Source organism: Homalodisca vitripennis, chromosome 2, assembly GCF_021130785.1.
Source record: "Homalodisca vitripennis isolate AUS2020 chromosome 2, UT_GWSS_2.1, whole genome shotgun sequence".
Taxonomy (NCBI): domain Eukaryota; kingdom Metazoa; phylum Arthropoda; class Insecta; order Hemiptera; family Cicadellidae; genus Homalodisca; species Homalodisca vitripennis.
This window is the reverse complement of record NC_060208.1, coordinates 44623042-44643148: the sequence shown is the minus strand read 5'-3', so window position 1 is coordinate 44643148 and position 20107 is coordinate 44623042. Positions and strand designations below refer to the sequence as shown.

The 20107-nt window shown below is 32.6% G+C and overlaps 1 protein-coding gene across 1 annotated transcript in view; it reads right to left on the bottom strand.

Annotated features, from left to right (window-relative positions):
* The window catches only part of LOC124353875 (tRNA dimethylallyltransferase), a 270000-nt gene extending 258761 nt beyond the window's left edge, over positions 1-11239 (bottom strand). Inside the window, exon 1 of the mRNA XM_046803917.1 lies at positions 11070-11239. Coding sequence (XP_046659873.1) covers positions 11070-11213 — 144 coding nt within the window. The 5' untranslated portion in view covers positions 11214-11239. The remainder of the gene's footprint in view (positions 1-11069) is intronic.
* Between the last annotated feature and the right edge of the window lie 8868 nt (positions 11240-20107).

Here is a 20107-nt window from a genome sequence, read left to right as displayed (position 1 = left end):
ATAAGAAAGTAACACAACAACCACTTAAATACGTAAATAAAGTACAGTAACTCGTAACTGTTAGTGATAGACCTAAAGAAAGTGTATAAACAGGTGTATCAGAAAGATGCACTGGCAATACACTAGCTATACTGGCAATGTATAAACACTTATCGGAACATTGAAATAATTTAAGAATAGAAGTTACATGTGTAAAAGTTGCTAGAAAAGTAATACATTTGCCTCTAATATTCACAGCTATATCTAAGAAAGCATGGGATTTTGGGCAAATGGCTTGTGCATAAGAGCAAATTGAGTAGTTTTTCTATACTCCAGACCATTAGCAAAATGTAGTAAAATCAACTTGATGAAGATTTTTGAGGAATGCAAGGAAATTGCACTTTCAGAGTTGAGACATGGGGGTTTATCTTCACTTGGGTTTTGGTGAAAGAAGGAGATTGGGGAGCAAGAAGTAAAGTCACTGGAACACCCATAAAGTAAATGATTTGTTCATAATACAAGTGACAAGAGTAACCTTTCCTTGAACGTTTTGTATGTCTAGATTGAGTTTAAAAACCGATTGAAAAAGAAAGTTGTTTTATAATTGGGACAAAGCACTGACTCAGTTTCTTTCTTAAGTGTTTGAGTAACTTTTCAAATTTTAGAATCATTCCAATTTTTTTCAAGAGTACGAATCCAATTTCTTGGCACAAGATTAGTAATATATGGAATGAATGTGATTGTACCTTTTACAATTTGTAAGTAGTTTACAAGGGTTTAAGGTAAGAACTTCAAGTAATTCATTTTGAAATGTTTTCACTAAGTTGAGTGTTTGCAACTACAGTTAAAGTTAGCATCATTTACTAATCAACCATTATATACTACTTTCTATTGTGATGTTGGTTATTCTGACGACATGATTAAAAGACTTGTATAGGTGTTTGTTTAGGTAAGGGGAAAAGGTTAGGTCAAAATCTTTGTCTTTTAGATATATGCACATACATTATATGCATAAAACTATAGTCAATCAATCAGTTATATTTGTTATCACTTATTTAGAGAATTTCTGTACTGAATGATATTTGTTTTTTTTTATCCTTGTTGATTTATGGTAATCATATTTATTTTCTTATCACAGTAATCTTACAGTAGTAATTTAAATATAATTTATTCTAATATTTTCTGTTGTAGTATTTATTTATACATTTAATACTGTGGGAAATTCTTTGGAGTTGTCTTTTAGAGATTTTAAATTAAACTTGTTTTTTTTATATACAAAAACACACGGATTTTTCATCACATTCAACTACATTGGTTTCCAAGCTTTCTGGAAATTAGGAAAAGCCATATTTATATGTTCAACCCAATAATAGTTTGTATCTCTCAAGTTAATAAATTCACCCACTTACTTATAAATAAATAAAGTAAATTTCAATAATAATAATCTTTTAAAGTAAAGTAAGATTTTCAGGTATCATGAAAATAATGATTGTTACATCTAGCACTGTTCTGAAATTTTGTTGTTCCGCTTTAAAATAACTGAGATGGACATTTAAAAGATTTTCTCTCAATGACTTTCACTTGTTAACTTATGTACTGCGATTTTTGACGCCTGAAGTATGCTTGTATAAATTCTAATCCTCTAAACGTAATGTTCTATTGTAAAATAATGGTGAAAATGTACGAATTCCTGATATTCTTATTTGAATCTGTCTCTTACATAAAAGGAATATTTTACGCACAATGAGACAAGGACAAAGACACCATCCTTATATCGGTACAAAACAAAGTTTCGAGCAAAATGTGTAGGTTAAATCTGCATTCTGACAAAGAGAGTGTGCATAGGATAATAAAAACATCATCATAGAGATACCCCATATCTGTAAGCTGTAAAGATAAAAAGTGCATATAACTACAATACAACATTCTAGATCACTGTTAGAGGAATTATTATTTCTTTGTAAACACTCCCTACTGAATCACACTTCCAGTTAGAATGCTATTATAAATCATTTGTAATGATTTATACTATCATTCTAAGCAATTTATGTCAACTCCAATAAAAAAATATCATCATGGAATCTTAATAAAGAAGTTTCTCCCCTTCATTAGTATAATTAATTGGGTGTACTTTCTCCATCTAACAATTTTTGTTATGTTTTCAATGCAAGGCTTTTAATTACTAAAGATAAGGTCCTGGTTCCCCTTCTTTCAATAACATTTTGGATTAAATGTAAACACACCGCACAATAAAAATTCTATCTAGATATGATTTACTGTATGGTGGAACCTCGTTATAACAAACCTCAAAGGAAATACAAAACTTCGATATATTGAGAATTTTGATACGTTTGGGCAAACTTCAATATATAGAGTTTTACAATTGTTCTGTTATTCATTATATATCAAGGTCAAATCAGCAGACTGATATAAAGATGACCACAACAGCTACAGTAACAATGTAGTCTTAAATATGAGTACACTATCGGGAAATGTGCAGTAAGAAATTGTAACAAGTATTGTGTATATATATTTAACTTTATTAATTTTAACGAAATTTACAGTATTACAGAACTAATTAGAACATGAAATAGTAATTGAAAAGTTATAAAAATACAATATGTTTGCCATATTACACTTTCACACAAAATACTGTCACGGTTGAAATCTAACGCGCACAGTTCACTGAGTTAACTTATATTTGCTCAAATCACAGTAACATCCAAATCAAACTGCGAATGCAGTAATGATTCATCATTGGCGACAAGATACAGTGGAGTGTCGTGGTAGAGGTTTCAAGTCTTCACAAGGAAAATACGGTACTGTACTTCGGTTCGTTGCACTGAAAAACTGAAACTTCGTTATATAGAGGTTAATAGTAGGCAAAAATAAGGTTGAAAATTCAATATATTGAGGTTATTTAGGTTAAACCTTTGATATAAAGACTTAAATTAGCTTTGAATTAAAAGGTACATTCAAGGGGAATGACAAAACTTTATTGTATTCCTTGATTTATCAAGGAATTCAATATATATTATTGAGAATCGATACATCAAACATGTTCCACTGTATTTAAAATGTCATTTTGCCAAAGATTATCACTTCCACATTTCATAATCTCTTTCCAGTAAAAATTTTAAATATCAACCCACTTAAGAGTTTTTAAAGTATTTAAAATACTAATAAGATTTAGACCTTTTTGATTGTTTTCCAATGGGCAAATGTAACATATAATCATTAAAATTGAAAAACAAATTCTTCATTGGAACCTTAAACATTGACTAATTCTAGACATCTAAAAATTAATGTACTGTTTTAATTACTTGGTAGCATACAAGCAAGTTTTTTAAACACCGAAATTTGTATCTACCTGAGTCTTTCAGGTGATCAGCATATTTTGACCGGTATTTATCTATAAATGTCATGGAATAGTTATACAAATTCTTATTGCAAACCCAATACTCAGTGTTGAAAACTGAAATTTGATCAGACTTGCACAGATAATCCAAGTAAAGAACTTAGCTTTAAAATATTGAATAATTTTGCCATTTAATTTTGGAATGAAAGAAGAATCAAAATTATGCTGAGATCATCTCCAAAATAAATGTTATCTAAACAAATTAGAGGATTACCTGATAAAACAGAGCCTATGGGAACATTGCATGATCCATTTTACCACATTTGTGACAATAGTTATTTTATTGATCTTTAAAGATGTATGTATTTTGTACCTACTATACATGTCAAAAAAATGTAAAATTGTTTTTTGTGTGGAGAGCAATTAAAAGCCATTCCAAAATGCCACACGATACATTTGATGTCTATTGGAAAAACGGCTGGATTAAGCTCACCATAAAAACCATAGAAATGTGGGGTTCTAGAGGCCTACACCAGGCTGAGGAAATGGTAAGGCATGGGTCTACACTGTCCCTTTTATTTATCAATAAACTTACCATAAGGCTTAGTATCATTAAGAAAGAACTACACCTTTGTGCCAACAACTTCCTTGCAGCTCACATATACTTATAGGAATGACAAGTAAAAGTGGGTTTATACTATGTAGCAAAACCTGCTAAATCTTACATCTAGCACAAGTTATACACCATCTAGAGCAAATGTTATATAACAATTACTACAAGTAGAAAATCTCAGTTTTAAAGTGCTACATATACATATGATCTAGCATATTCTGTTATATTTCACAAACTTTTGCTATCCATTCAGAGTTGGAAAAGAAACCTGGGCTCCGTCTAGCTCTTGCTACATACGTAGCATATTATATGTAGCATTTTATCTAGCATCTGTTTCATGTAGGATTTTCTGTCAGTTAAGTGGAAGCCAAGTAAGCACGAACAACGTGGGTTGTTTGTGTACTAAATGTCTTGTTATGGGTAGTTTAAAAATGGAAGTTTGTGACGGTGTGTGAGACACAGGGACAGAATTATTAATTTCCTTAACTTTTTCTGGCAAGAATCCCCACTTGCTAAAAATCTCCAAGTCACAGCTTACTTCTCGCGCAGAGGAATGGTATCTCTGAACTTATTGTCATTCCCCCCCAACTTTGTGACCAATAATAGAAATGATATACGGTACTCAAAATCTTCACTAGTCATTTGTAAGAAATATTAATTTCAGATCTCAATGAAGGTTAACTTGCATTGAGATCTTTCAGCAAATCAGTCCCACTATACCTTACTCTTGCAACAAGCGACAACCAAACCCTAAACCTCAACTCCCTACTCTGACAGGCCAATATTAGTTATCAGTTACCCTCGAGTGCTAAATTGTTTCTTCGTGACATTTCCAACACTGCATGCAGAGTTGCTGTACCTAGCATGTAGCATTTACAAGTCACTGGTCTAGAATGATACATAACATTTGCTAAACGCGACATATAGCAGGGTTAAAAAGTACTGAATTAAAATTTATATAACATTTGCTACGTTTAGCAAATAAAATATATAGAAAACTACTTACTACTAGAGTGTAATCCCTCCTTTACGCTTTAAGACCCTTGCAAAGCAAATATGATGATGGGGTTGTTAAACAGATACAAATGTCCCATCAATACTGTAACAGTAAAGTTTCAATCCATAGCCTTTGGTATTTGTTTTTCTAATGAGAGCACCTTTACCCTTTACATTTCACAAGACTCCAACTGGCTGCCAATAACAGACTAGCAGAATTCTTGAAAACCAAGTTTGAAAAACAGGTTTAAGCGTAAAAACTCAGTGTTACAATAAGGCATCCACAACTCATGTAACTTTCCAAATTCTGTAAAACCTGCAGAGTTAATAAAAAAATCTAAATTGTTGAAAGTGTTAGTGATATGACATCTTCATATTGGAAGTAAAAAAAAAAAACCAAGCTTATGTCACTATGATGAACTGAAAAAGGATGAAGTCACAGACCCTTTCAAACATCTATTGAAAAGCTCAAGGAACTTTCAGACTATCCACAAAAGGAATTTCTCCTGCAAAGCCTAGATTGCTGTATATGTGTTGCTATGGTATCTATTCCAAGCAATTATGCCATATACAGCTTTTTGACTAGTGATCTGCAAAGCAACAAGAATGTTTTTATTAAATATACAATTGATCCACATCACAAGAACCAAGTTGCACCTACATTTTGAAACAACATCTCTTAAATGTTCAGAATATCATCCAGGAATCTATAAGCACACCAATCTGTGTGTCTATTACTCAATGACCCCTACTCTCATAGTAAATGAACAAATAAGTTAGAACTACTGTCAGAGTATTAAGGATGTTCAGGAGCACTAGCCTGATCTCACTTCATAAATAGCAACCCAAAAATAAGGCTGATTACAAACATACATTATCTGTCACAGTGATCTGAAGAGATATTTTGATATAATGAGCATAATGAAGCTAGGTGAAGAGTTCAGGATATATATGTCATTGATAAACAACAAGAAAAACAAAGAGCCCAAATACTGACTGGTAAAGAAATTATCAGAATACATTCCACACAATCACAATCTTTTCAACTGATAGGATTTGTTGATCAAAAAACTTAAGATTTGAGAAACTCCAAAAACTGAAGACAGTTCAGAACTCTTAATCCTATATTTTCTCCAGATATATCACAATAAGAGAAAACTCTACAAAAAAAAAAAAACAAGCTTACGTCACTATGATGAACTGAAAATCTCACAGATCTGATTGGGGAGCTCATCAAATTTATTTTAAGAACCAAAGTGAACCAAATTGAACTCACAGCTAAAAAACATCAGTTTTTTTTCACTTAGAACAAGAAGCTGGGGATACATGACACTGAACTTAGTCCTATTAAGACCTTTGTCCAATAAAAGCTGACTACTAACATACATTATTGGTCACTCCAGTGATCTGAAGAGATATTTTGATCTTATGAGCATGAAGCTAGGTTCAGAAGCATTAGCCTGATCTCACTCCATATTATAGCAAAGCAAAGACAACAAACAACAAACATACACAAACATACATACAAACATACATACATACATAGATTACAAACATACATTATCTGCCACTCCAGTGATCTGAAGAGATATTTTGATATTATGAGCAAGAAGTTAGGTTCAGGAGCATTAGCCTGATCTCACTCCATCTTATAGCAAGCCAAAGACAAGGCTGATTACAAACATACATTATCTATTACAGTGATCTGAAGAAATATTTTGATATAATAAGCATGAAGCTAGATGTTAAGAGTTCAGGATATAGATGTTATTGATAAACAAACAAAAAAACAGAGAGCCCAAATACTGACTGGTAAAGAAACTATAAGAATACATTTCATACAATCGCGATCTTTTCAACTGAAAGGATTTGTTGATCCTGAGTTGTTGTTTGTAAGAGAGTTAAGATTGGAGAAAATCCAAAAACTGAAGACTTTCTCACAGATGATGTGATTGGGGAGCTCATCTAGTTTATTTTGGGAGTCAAGGTGATTGGGGAGCTTATCAAACTTACTTTAAGAACCAAAGAGAACCAGAGAACCACACTTAACTCACAGCTAAAAAACATCAGTTTCTTTTTTTCACTCAGAACAAGAAGCTGGGGATACTTGACAATGAACTTAACTAAGACCTCTGCGACATACCAGGATCCCATGTTACATGTACAAGAAGGGATACAATAAATTGTCACACCATTGACAATTTACTTAAGACTCAACTTCAAAAACTGGCACAACTTTTTTAACTGATGGACAAAAAGACGAACTGTCAGGCCAAACTCTAATTAGAACTGTAAAGCTTAATTTTAAAATTCTCATTACTTATATTTTAGCAGTATATCAGAGCCTAAAAAGCAAAATAGTTTCACAAGTAACTACCTCCTAAGAGCATTTACAGAACTAAGTTTACCACTAAAATGATACATTTTGTATATTATTTATCCTTCACAAATGAACAGAGAAAATTTAAAATTAAATTTTCTCTGTCTTCCTTACATTATTTTTATTCGGTTTAAGATAAATTTAAATAGTTTACCTGCTCAGTTAGAAGAAATAGGTAGATTTTGAAACATTACTAATTTATTCTCATGGGATTTAAGAGTACTCAATATCTAGAAAAAAAACGTTTAGAACAAAAGGTTAGAAAATGGGTCGTTCCACCTCAGATTTTTATGAAACTTGGCACATTTGTTCTATGATAAGTAACATTACCAAATTTAGAGTTTTTATCATGTTACTCAGTGTTTTAGTGATGATAATTTTGATGTTTTTCAATAGTATAATGGAAAATTACAAACAAAACGTTATAGGAAAGAAAATTAATTCTCATATAATTATTTGATATCCCACCTTTACAACATTTTCAAGGTAGATTATTTTAACAATAAGGAATTAGAAATACATCACTAGTCTAAGTGAAACCTAAAACATTATAAAAATTCACAATTTTCATAGTTTTTTTAGCATTAACTTGTAAACATGGTTCAATGTTAAATACAATACCTCAAACAGACTATGGGATAATCAAGAAATACTTTTTTTCCAAATTATCTGCATGATATGGTATTTAATTTAGTAAAATAAACATTCTGAGTATTTAGTTACTTCTATTTCTAAATGCATTGCAAGTTCTAAATTTAGTGTCTTTTTCCCTGATTTTGTGACCGAAATGACATACTCAAAATCTTTACTAGTTATTCTTAAGGGCCATCCAAGCCCACACTAATGGCCAGGGACATTTCACATCGGTACTTTCCCCATCTCAGATCTTGTCCTTTTGAAAGACAGAAAACAAGAACCGATCGTCATAATGACATATTATAATATTCACAGTAAGTAAAAAAAGCCTGTTCTCCTTAATAATGTACTTTTTTATGTCCCTGGTAAGAAAAACTTCTAAAATAGTGGACTCCGGATAGTACCAAAGTGGCCATTTAAAACCACAACATTGAGTTACAGAAAATTACTAGAACAATTCTGTAAATAGCTACAATGGTGAGGAACACTCAAAACTAATCGAAGGAGCTGGTACATACTGAACTATTGCTCTTTTTCACCTATTATTAAGCTATACCTACAGGAATGAATATTTGTCACCTATTATAAGAAATTATTGTAATATACCTATTATAAAAAGAAAACCAGAATACATTATTACATAATGAAAATTACAATTACAATGTTATTCTAATAGCCAGATGTCACTGAGCAATTATGGGTTTTTATTTTTCCATTGAAGAAAACAGTAAAACTTCAAAACTTACTTTTAAAAACATTATGGTTTAGTAAGCTAGAAATCATTTTTTGAGAATATTTTTTGGGGTTAAAAAAAACATCTAATAATCCTTTTGGTTTCTAAAGGCCTTTACAAATTCCTGACAATGAAGAAGAACTTAAAATTCTTCTCTTTCAAACAATTTAAACGTATTACCTGACCCTTCAAAGCATTCTCAATTATGGTCATCATCTTATTCCTCTAAGAAAAAGTCATAAATGTGTTCTCTCTAGGAGAAATCCAGAAAATGTTCCTGCGCAGCTTAAACGCAAGATCAAAAACTCTGTACTCTGCAGGACCAAATTCCGTGCCATAGGCTACAAAAATAAAAGACAATGTTTATATTCAATATTGTTCTTTCAAGGTAGAGCCAGATGATTATCATCATGTTTACCCAAGTTTCGCTTGAAAACCAACAGTAATGAACGAAACCAACAGTCAATAACAAACAGGTCATCAACCGTGACCTCGTCATCAGTGTTGAACAATAGCTCTTGTGCCACAAAAACCACAATATAACTCCATGTCTGATAAAAACTAATAAAGACTATTTAGCAGCAGAAGAAAGTGTCCATATCGGTGTTATGCAGTACATAGTTAAAAAAGACCAAATGTACATATTATAAACAATCTGCAGTGATTCGTTCACACTCAGTTTCTGAAACTCAATTCACAAGATGTAGACTACAACAGCCACAACCTAGCAAAAAAAGCCAAATCTATGAACATAGCAGTATATTAAAAGGTTCATTGAATTCAAGATAATATAGATATTATGATAATCTTCAGGTTTGGTTGTCATAAAATAAGTCAGGTAATACGTTGGCCAGGTGTTTAACTTTACAGACCGTTGAATAACTTATGTGATTTAAATATACAATAACTCTATAATGGTAAACTAACAAACCAGTTAATTGTCTAATTACCGATTAGCAGGTAAACAGTAAATACTTAAATTTTATCAACATTAGGCTATATTTTTATCTTGACTTTTTAAATAGAAAATGCTTACAAAGAGAATAAAATGGCAGAAACCAGTTAAACTAAAAAAAACCTTACAATTATTTAAAAAATCCTTGGAAAAGGAACTAGTTAGTGGAATGGTCTGACAGTAACATCTCTGGCTATTTGTATGGGCTGTGGCAGCATTTTAGGTTCTGATGGCAATGAATGAAAAACACTGCTGTTGATTGTACTACATATTATTAAAACATACCCTCACAGATGGAAATTCTAGAGGGTCTGATAACAAATGTCTGACAAAACTAAAAAGTACGATGTTACTTAACCATAATTTCCTTGTGTTATTAACTTTTCAAAGAATAGCTCATGAACAAATCATATTATTGTGGAAATTTAAATACTGTTATACGAAATATACTGTTAATAGCTATTTAGATTTTTTTTAGTTAACACCATGGTCAAAAGAAAATAAAAACCGGAGGTAAACTTCTAGTTAACAATTACCGATGATTGTATTTTGGTGAGGTAAAGTCTATCTGTAACAGTATATGCTACCAGTTGATATCCAGAGGTTTTTATAACATACTTGGTTTTATATAGGGCACGCTATTAACATTTTTGGACCACCGATGATGTGGTGCGGTGATGTAAAGTCTATCTGTAGTCTATATCATCAGTAGATCTCTAGAGGGTTGTATAACATACTTAACTATACATATAAAGTACACGCTATTAACACTTATAAGACCAACGACAATGAGGAATGGTGAGGTAAACTCTGTCTGTGACGGTCATCGGTTGGTCTCCAGAAGATTAAACCAAAGTTCATCACTCAAAAATGTCATAAAAGTAAGACAGGCTACATGACAAGATGTAAGGATCGTAAGAAATTCAAGCCCTTATTTTTTCAACCAATAGTAAAAACATGGTTATGGAATAAACTATTTATAATGCACAGACATTGATACTGTGTTTAGAAATTCTATGCTTAGCCTACAATTCATTCTGAATAATTTGAGGGTAATAGAACTTTCTCAGAAAATCCCCGAAAAGGTTAGGAAAAACAAAAATAATATAGAGTTAATTTTTAAATATTTCATATATAAGTTCATTATCAGATATCTTCTTATAAGAGTTGGACACTAGCACATGTTTCAGTAATAATACTGGACTCTATATGCATTTAAATACATCAAATATATTTTATAAAATTGAAACAATTACTAGAAAACAATACTTATCACACACTTATATTATTCTCAGACTTCATTTTTTAAATGTAGATACACAAATTTGTTTTGAAAGGTTATAACCTAACCTCAAAGTAAGGTTATGTGAGCACGTTTTGAAAACACAATATTATTTTTAAATGTTAATAAAGTTTTACCTGCATTGCATCAGCGCTGATGATTTCTCCATTGAACTTTTTTGCTACTTGTAAAGCTAATTTAGATTTCCCAGTTCCTGTTGCACCTAAAATCACAATAATCGGTAATCTACTCAAAACACTTTCCTTCGCGATCGCGGCCATGTTACGACTACTGTGACGTCACATGGAATATTCGATTGTAACTATTCGAGAATGCTAGTCCGATTATTAGCTACTTTGAATACAAGTTCTATTGATAAAGACTTTATTCTAATATTATGTATTACAACATTTTGTAAACTTCATAACATTTATATTACTCGTGTATATATCATTAGTCTAATTTCTATATATGGCTTGCAACAGAACAAATCACTTTAATATTTGAGATCATTGAAATAAGTTATATATTTAAAGTGTTTATCATTAAACTGTTATGATGCAAATGACTTGACAATGACAGTTTTACATTCTCATATCAATCTATACTTTTTCTGGTAGTTTATGTTATTTCTTTACAGTAACAAAAATTTTTAAAATGTTCCTTATTCCCTGATTTGATGGTATTTTTTGAAAAATTTGTTATTGAAGCTAATTAATTTAAACACTTCTATTTAAAATTCGGATAATTTTATAGTACACACTCCAGCGAGTATACATATTAATTACAATTAAAAACACAATATTGCAATATTATGGAAATAAATTAGTAGTATACTTTTGTGCCTCTATTGATGTTGAAAGGGGCGTAAATTCTTCGTATTTTAAATATTATTTGTACGACAATAGGACAATCCTCACCGATATTTCGTTACTTATAAATGTACCTAAGTCAAATATCCCGATGAAACTACAGTAGGTATGAGGTATATTGATATACGGTTCCTCCGCTTCGGCAGGTCTTGAAATATCCCTTGTGTTTCAAACTTGTTCCAAATTCATGTAATTAATTGGTTCCAATGTTGTCAATGACCTTAGACCTCTCAAATCATCTCAACATTCTAGTTACTTAGATAAAAGACAGCTTCAGCTAATAGATATGGATCATAGTTTAGATAAGTGGCAACAATGTTTACTAATGTAATTATTAACTAACAAAAGCTTCCTAGCTGACAATACAAACTTCCAATGTATGTAGCAATTCTAAAATTTTTAACTATACATTTTTAAAGCTAATGTATTACAATATTCGGATGTGTCTTTTCTATACGTAAAATGTACAAACTGCCTACCAAAACTGTGTATTTATCAATAATTTGCATTAATAATAAAAGATATTTTAAATTAAAGTTTACCGTTTGTTTTACTATATTTATTGAAATGAAAACCCCGCTGTGTTTGATTCTTGTTTTTGAACATTATTATGTTGTTGTTGGATAGTTTACATTCATTCAATTCGCATTAAAACTCTGACTGTTAAATATTATCTTATATCTATAAAAGATACTTGACACAATTCATACATGCACTACAGACAATGGTAAGATTAGTTCCAAGGTTTCTTACTACTGTTTGACAAAGACTTTCTGTACTCTACATTGTTGTTCTTCCTATTATGGAAATATAATCTTTACAGACAAAATTACCAACTGCATAAATTTCCGCTCCACTAGTATCACGTCTAAGTATCTTTTATCAAAGTACGATTTTCGTTTACTTATCTCTTACTTTTTCTCAATTTAACTTTATCAGAAACATGGACCGCTCAACACTAGATGTGATTTTCACTCTTTAATGCTAAAAATAGATTTTTTACCACTAAAATATGCTTCTCTTACTGTTTTCTGTTTAAACTTATGAAAAACTCTTAAATCAAATAATGGAATTTGTCTCATGAAAATTTATTTTAAGACGAATATGGGATTGAAACGATGCATTTGACTCAAGGAACTTACATTCTTTAATATTAAATAATATAGTGACACGTTTCTTGTCCACTCAATTTTAATCTTTTTGGTTAATATACTCGATTGCAAGACACGTAGTATCTTCCAATACACCACAATAATGTACTCTGGTTTATGAACTGTTCGGGACCCAAAGAAGAGACAAAATTTAAAATGTTAAATGTTTCTTCGAATATTGACTAGTGTATTTTTTATGCCGTACCAAATTGCAAGAAACTCGGAACAATTAATGAAAAAACGTGTTTATTCAACATTACTTAATGTGTAAGTACCTATCAAATGTATTTTGATTTTGTACTTTGAACTTGAATTTGAACCTTACAATTTTCCAGCTTACAATTTGCGACTGTTATCCGGTTAGTTATATGCCAATATCTCCAATAATGCAACTTAATATAGCTCATACCACCAGTAATTCAATAAGCAAGTGGCAAGTAAACTATTGAATATGCACAGAATTTTAGCGATTTTAGCAAAATAACAAATCACTAAATTTGTACAACGTAGTAATTCATATATATCGTAATTAATAAAACTAGTAGAATTGCAAAGCTTAACAGTCAACGAAAATATTTTATAGAGTTTCTTTAGAAAAGTTAAAATTATATCTACGATGTGACTTAAGTTTATTTAGTATAAGCATCGTAATTAAAATAAAATTGTGATCCATTGAAGGAGCAATTTGGTTAAAAATCTATATCGATTGTAAGATATCTGAGTATAAACATACATTAAAAACATTACATAATCAATCAATAATTTTATTTGATAACGCAATTTAAAAAAATACTAAAATGTCAGATTTTTTTCATTTTTCTTGGAATATTGTAAATATAGTGTTTAAGCATCTACTTCAAGAGCTCATTTCTAGAAACACTCGAAACTCTGAACAATTGGAGTGAATACACTGCGAAGTAGAGGAATGTGAAGTTAAAACTGTTTAAATCTACTGTATCTCTACCACGGGGCTTACCGACGGCTTGAATATGAGTGTCTTCACCCGAGAAGCCAGGTCGTCGTCGGTTTATGTCGGTTATCTCGGAGATAACTGTCATACCCGTTGGGCAAGTACTCGTCTAACCGGCATTGAACCTCTGATATTCACACTACTCTTCCTCATTCTTATTGCTCGGTATGTCACAAGTAGAAACACAACATCTAGAAAGATCCTTCATTATAAAAGAGAAGCGTCAGGAAATAAAAAAAAAATCTTTAGGTCATCGTTGAAGAGTAGACCACTACGTTTCAAAGATTAGAATCTAACCTTTTCTTCGGGTGTAACACCATAGGGTTAAGTAAAACAAATCTTTATGGCGATGAACTCGCAGAAACCATCACAATAGACAACAAAAATTGTACGTCAACACTTGTACTTGCATAACCTTACGACTTAAGTCTGTTTATACGGGAAGAGGAGAGTAGATTATTACAAGCGAAAGGTAGTGCTATCATCTGTAATGCATAACGATGGAGATGTCTGAAATCAATCCTACATCCTTAGCAAATCAACCATCGTCATTAATCGAGTTTTAATAAAGATTCCTCACTGAAAACATGGACAATAGCATTTATCAAGAAATTAATTAATTATGTTAATATGATTCTTTGTTTCGCTACTTTAAATGCCGTATTGAATTTTAATTTTTGTGTCCACTATAAATGCTTCACGGTTACGCCCTTCACTAACGATATCTAACGTGCTTCCAATTCGTATTTTTAACAAAAGAAACAGACCGCCATCCCGCTGGTGTATCCCCTGCCGCAGTAGTTCACAATTCACCAGAAACCCGATTTTATTTTAGATAAAGCCCTGAAATTGAAAGGACTTGCCCCAAAATCGATCACCGTTAAGTCCACAATGAATGAGGCCAAATTGGTAAACGTACCTGGCACATTAGTGAGGACGAATGTGCCCGGTGACGACCCCGATTATTCCCGGGTCCGGGGCGGCCCCGAGGGTCGTAGATCAAGGCACAATCTGCCCATCGGCCCGGAAACTGGGTGTTATCGCAGAATCAGAATGTGTCCTAATGACGAGTCAGCAGAACGCGGGTCCTGTCCTTGCCTTCGGTGTTCCCACAGAACTGGCAGCCTTAGGGAAACAGGGCGGCTGATAGTTGAATGTCTCAAAAAACAATTATTTAGGGTTTTTATTTATGAGGTTTTTATATTAAAGATGAATTTCCTTTTTCGAAATTACGCCCTAAACACGTAATTAGCGACATTTGAATACAATTAGGTAACTGTATCCTTGGGTCTACATAAATACAAATTACGTAGACCAGAAAATGAGGCATGTATTTCACAGTAGCCTAACAAGAAAAAAAATTTAAATATTCTATTAAATATTAAAATGACATAGTACATGTCCTAGGAATATTACATTGTGACAATAGTGGAATATTAGAAGAATAAGCAGAATAACTAACAATTTAATATATTTCTGTATATATTTAAATAAGCTGTTATAAATCGTAGTCATAATTTACAGACTATAACACTGATTTGATTACTACTGTTTACAATAAAGGTTACCATGCAAACATCTTTCAGCTACTTTATTTAAGGTATCGCACGAAAGTAAAAATATAGCCTATTCAATGAACATTACTTGTATTTATTGTTTGTAATATTACAAAATTTTAATTGAATCTTGTTATGGATGTTGTGTGATATTATTGTGGGTAATATGTCAGGCAAAACTAGGCGCGGAGCATCCTGTAATAATACATAACCTGAAAAATATATGAAATAAAATGACATGCCTCGAAATACACGAGCTAATGAATAATTCTTTGTGAATGAATGCAATAGCGATAGACATGCGAGGTGCAAATTGACCTACAAATGACCTTAGGACAGGCGAGTATGCTATTGAAATATGATATTAGTATCGTGACGTAAACTATTTCTGTCTTTTATGACTGATATTTTAGTTTCGGTCTATTATTAGAGCCATATAAACGAGCGTTCTTGCTTATTACCTACCTAATTTAAATTATAGACGAAACAGTCTTGGTATCCCTGGTAAACCAGATTGCAGAATCATGTGTTTCGTAGATTTTAGGTAATGAATACAAATAACAAAGTTACATGCATGTCTAATGGTCAGCGACCATCATCTCTGGGTAGCTGTATCCTTTTGGAACGAGTAAATTAATAAACATTTAAAAAAAGTTAGTATTATCAAAACGTTACATTAAAATATATGTAACATTTCTTGACCTCCCGGAAAGGTTAATTTCTGGATGGTTTATACCTTTCAGTTTGTGCAACAAAATCATTGTGACACTCAAACCAGAGTTCCCTAAAGGCTGTTGGTATCCTAGACATAGGAGAGTACTATCTCCTGCCTGCTTTTACTGGAGTGGCTGAAACTCAGTTGGGCTTCAGTTCTGGAAGGTTATATCTTCCAGTTGAATCTACATAGGGTGCAGCAAACCGATGTGACGCTTAAATCGAAGTTTCTTAAAGGTTGTTGGTATCCTGGACATAAGAGAGTGCTATATCCTGCCCGCTTTTACTGGAGAGGCTGGAACTCAGTTGGGCTTCAGTTCTGGAAGGTTTATTATATCTTCCAGTTGAATCTTCACAGGGTGCAGCAAACCGATGTGACGCGTAAATCAGAGTTCCTTAAAAGCAGTTGGTTTCCTAGACATAGGAGAGTGCTATATCCTGCCCGCTATTACTGAAACTCAGTTGGGCTTCAGTTCTGGAAGTTTTATATCTTCCAGTTGAATCTACACTGGGTATAGCAAACCCGATTTGTCATTAACTCGGAGGTCCCTAAAGGTTCGTGTTGCTATCCTTAACATGGGAGAGTGCTATTTGCTGCTAGTTTTTACTGAAGACGCTGGAACTCATCTGGCCTTATCTTCTTCCAAGGTAACATGATTAAGTATATAGCCTCCTATGCTTCCCCATGGGATCTTGACGATCTATTGAGCTCGCAGACGACCCTTTACTCCTAAAGTTATTTGTCCTGAATATCCTGTCATTTCGCAAGCAGACGCCAAGGTCAATTATGATTAAAAGCAATGAGATGTTTCTTAGCTTCATGTCCGAAGTGAACAAAAAAAAAAAAACATTTCTTGATATCAATTCTGATTTCATTTTTCCTCACAGATATCGACATTGTAACGTTTGATCCCTATAATCAATAACTCAGCTAAAACTTTAGCATATTTATATAAAAGTTAACACCTGGAATAATGTTTACGGGTAAAGTATCTTGAATTTTGTAACATTTATACAAGTTAGCTAGTTCTAAAAGTACGTAATTCATAACTTTGCATTGGCGCATATGTAGTCAGTTGCTATAATCAATTTTCCATAAAAATATCATTTCTTCAAAGAACATTTTTATTTTTCATCATTTATATTATAAAAATAAAAATGTATAGGCTACGTTACAAGAAAAACTAAAAAAATAGGTTGTGAATTTATTGTAACTTTGACATGAAACATCACACATAGTTCTATAAATATAACGGCTCAAATTTATTTAAGGTTCAACATGAGGTGAAACTCAATATCGTTTCACTACACCCGCCTCTTAAAATTGAACATAAAGTTGTAACTTCTGTTAAGCAAAAAATGGAATGCTTCCATTATGAATCGTCCAACCGAACTCTATTACTAATTTTTTCGTTCCTCTGGAACAAATAGTTTGTACAACCGAGGCATTGTACTTGTGGGGGTTTTGAGGCAGAAATGCCAGCGGGCCTTTGGTGCCCATATGGGCCCATTTCACGACCCCTGGCCCGCATACTGATGGACTTCTGCTTCGGCGATTCCTTTTACCATCCCCCGCTTAACCGATAACATATCGAGTTTCTTTGTATTTGATTTCAATCGTCCTCATACGCCATCATCTATTAGTGGCCAATCTGTGGGAGTATAGATTCATACCGGCAATTTAACACGAATCAAGAACTTATCAGCTGTGGTTCGGCCCATGGTGCCGGGATATGGGCGTGGGAGGATTTCTAGTAACAAGCATTGAGTTTTGGATTCTAAAATTAATGTCCAAACTCTCAACAACAAATTCAATTAAGAACCGGCTGTAATGGAACGGCCTAGAGTTTGTCTCCCTATAAGGACAGTGAAGGAAAAAGAATTTTTCCCCAGGCATTTGCCATCGTTCAGTGAAACAAAAACATCAGTAACACTACCTTTCGAGATCTGCAATCTGATTTCTTCTTCAAGTTAATAACTAACCTAACACATAATTATGTGACATGAAGTATGTAATTTTTCATTCACAATCCTTCCATAGTCAAAAATAAATTTTATACAAAGAATAAGGACAGTTTTAAATCTTGGGGACTTTTGCGCCCTTATTTTTAACGTAGCCTAGTGTTATGGGGTTTCCCATTTAAAAAATATAATTAATACGCATCCAAATGCTTTTTACTTTTGTAGGTACAGTTTTAATATTTAGACGATAAAGTAAAAAAGTCTTTTTAGAAAAGCCTATAAACATATCAAAAAAAGCGTATTCAAAAATGAGACACCCGCAATAATTCTTCGTCTAAAAATAAGACCGTTAAAGTGCATGAGGTTTAAAATTGTTTTTGAAATACTACAATCAAGATGGCGGCCAGTACAGTCGGCTCTTAAGTTTAAATTTTGGAATCGAGCATAGGATGTCCTCTTCAGTTTAGCAAATTTTATTTATCTAAAATCACTGTGTTTTTACGAGTCAGTTACACCGGCGAAATCTTGATTTTATCGTATATGAAAAATAACAAATCTGAAATAAAACTGTGCAAAAATTCAGTGTTTTTGCGGAGTTTTACAAAATGTCTCCTTTATTAGGCATGATCAACACTCATTCAAATCTCTTAGAGCTTTTCTCAGGCCACTTACTTATATGCCGCTGACTAAGCACAGTTATCTTCACTGAAGTCCATCAGAGCTGAATGTAGTGATGGAGAGTTGGTAATATTAGTGGACAGTCCAAGAATAACACGAGAATACTTAGTAATAATCAAGAAAAAAATACAACGCCAACAATGGAAATAGCGTCAAATTATCAAGAAACTGGCAACTTGTAATGAATTCTTGTTTGTTTAGTGGTTGTTTGATTAAGCTTCAGCCAATCACGATACAGCACCGCCCCACCCAACTTACGAATATAAGCGGATATATTACTGGCAGTTTCGGTTTCACATCTGTTGATTGGAAATTTTTTCCACAGGAAGGCGAAATATCACATGATTTTAATTGTTTTTGTGTACTTTTAAGTTTGTTATTGAAGATTGATCATTTGAAAATGCATTAGGATTTCGGACAGTTATTAATTTATTAATAAATTAATTTTTTAAACATATAACGATGGCAAATATTTGAAATCCTACTGTCCATTTTATTTGTGTTATACATGTTTCCAAGCTGTATGAACCAGAAAACTTACATAATATTAATTAAGGAGATTGTTTACAGTTCAAATAAGTAACTGTACCTCGAAAACGCTCAGCTTCGATAGGTAGAATATTGACGAGGCTATTGTTACGAGAGCTTTGAGGATGCGAGTCATAAGCAGTTTATGGTGAAAACGTATTATACTATAAAGAATATAGTAATTTTGTAATATAATAAAAAAACAGCTGTATTTAGGTTTCCGGTCCACCGGTGGGCGTGAAAGGAAGAAAATGAGGGACTGCGTAAATACTGACAAAGTTATAAAAGAAATTAAAAGTTCTTCTTTCAGATTTTTAATTTTTGAAATTTTGTATTACTTTTATGAACCACAGCTTGAGTTCGACAGCGTTTAGCCCAAATGGTGTATGTCAGTAGCCAAGAAAAGTTATGGTGATATAATCCCTCAAAACGACGTCTCATATAAACCTCAAAGTCTAATTAAAGAGAAAATGCAAAAGATTACCCGCGATATAGCAATTAAACCATTTACAACCAGCTAATTTTGTTCCTCGTAAGACCCACACTCAATATTTTTTGGGTTGTTCCATCGTGCAAATGTGTTGTCTCCGGGCAGAAAATCCTGCCTACGCTGTCGCTGTTCAGCCCACGCTATAAGACCACCCAACGACCATGCCACTTCGAGGGATCGTCGAGCTTCTCACAAACATCACCTCAAACCTAAAAAAAGGTGCTTTGTCTTGTTCAGTCTGCGAGTATGTATCC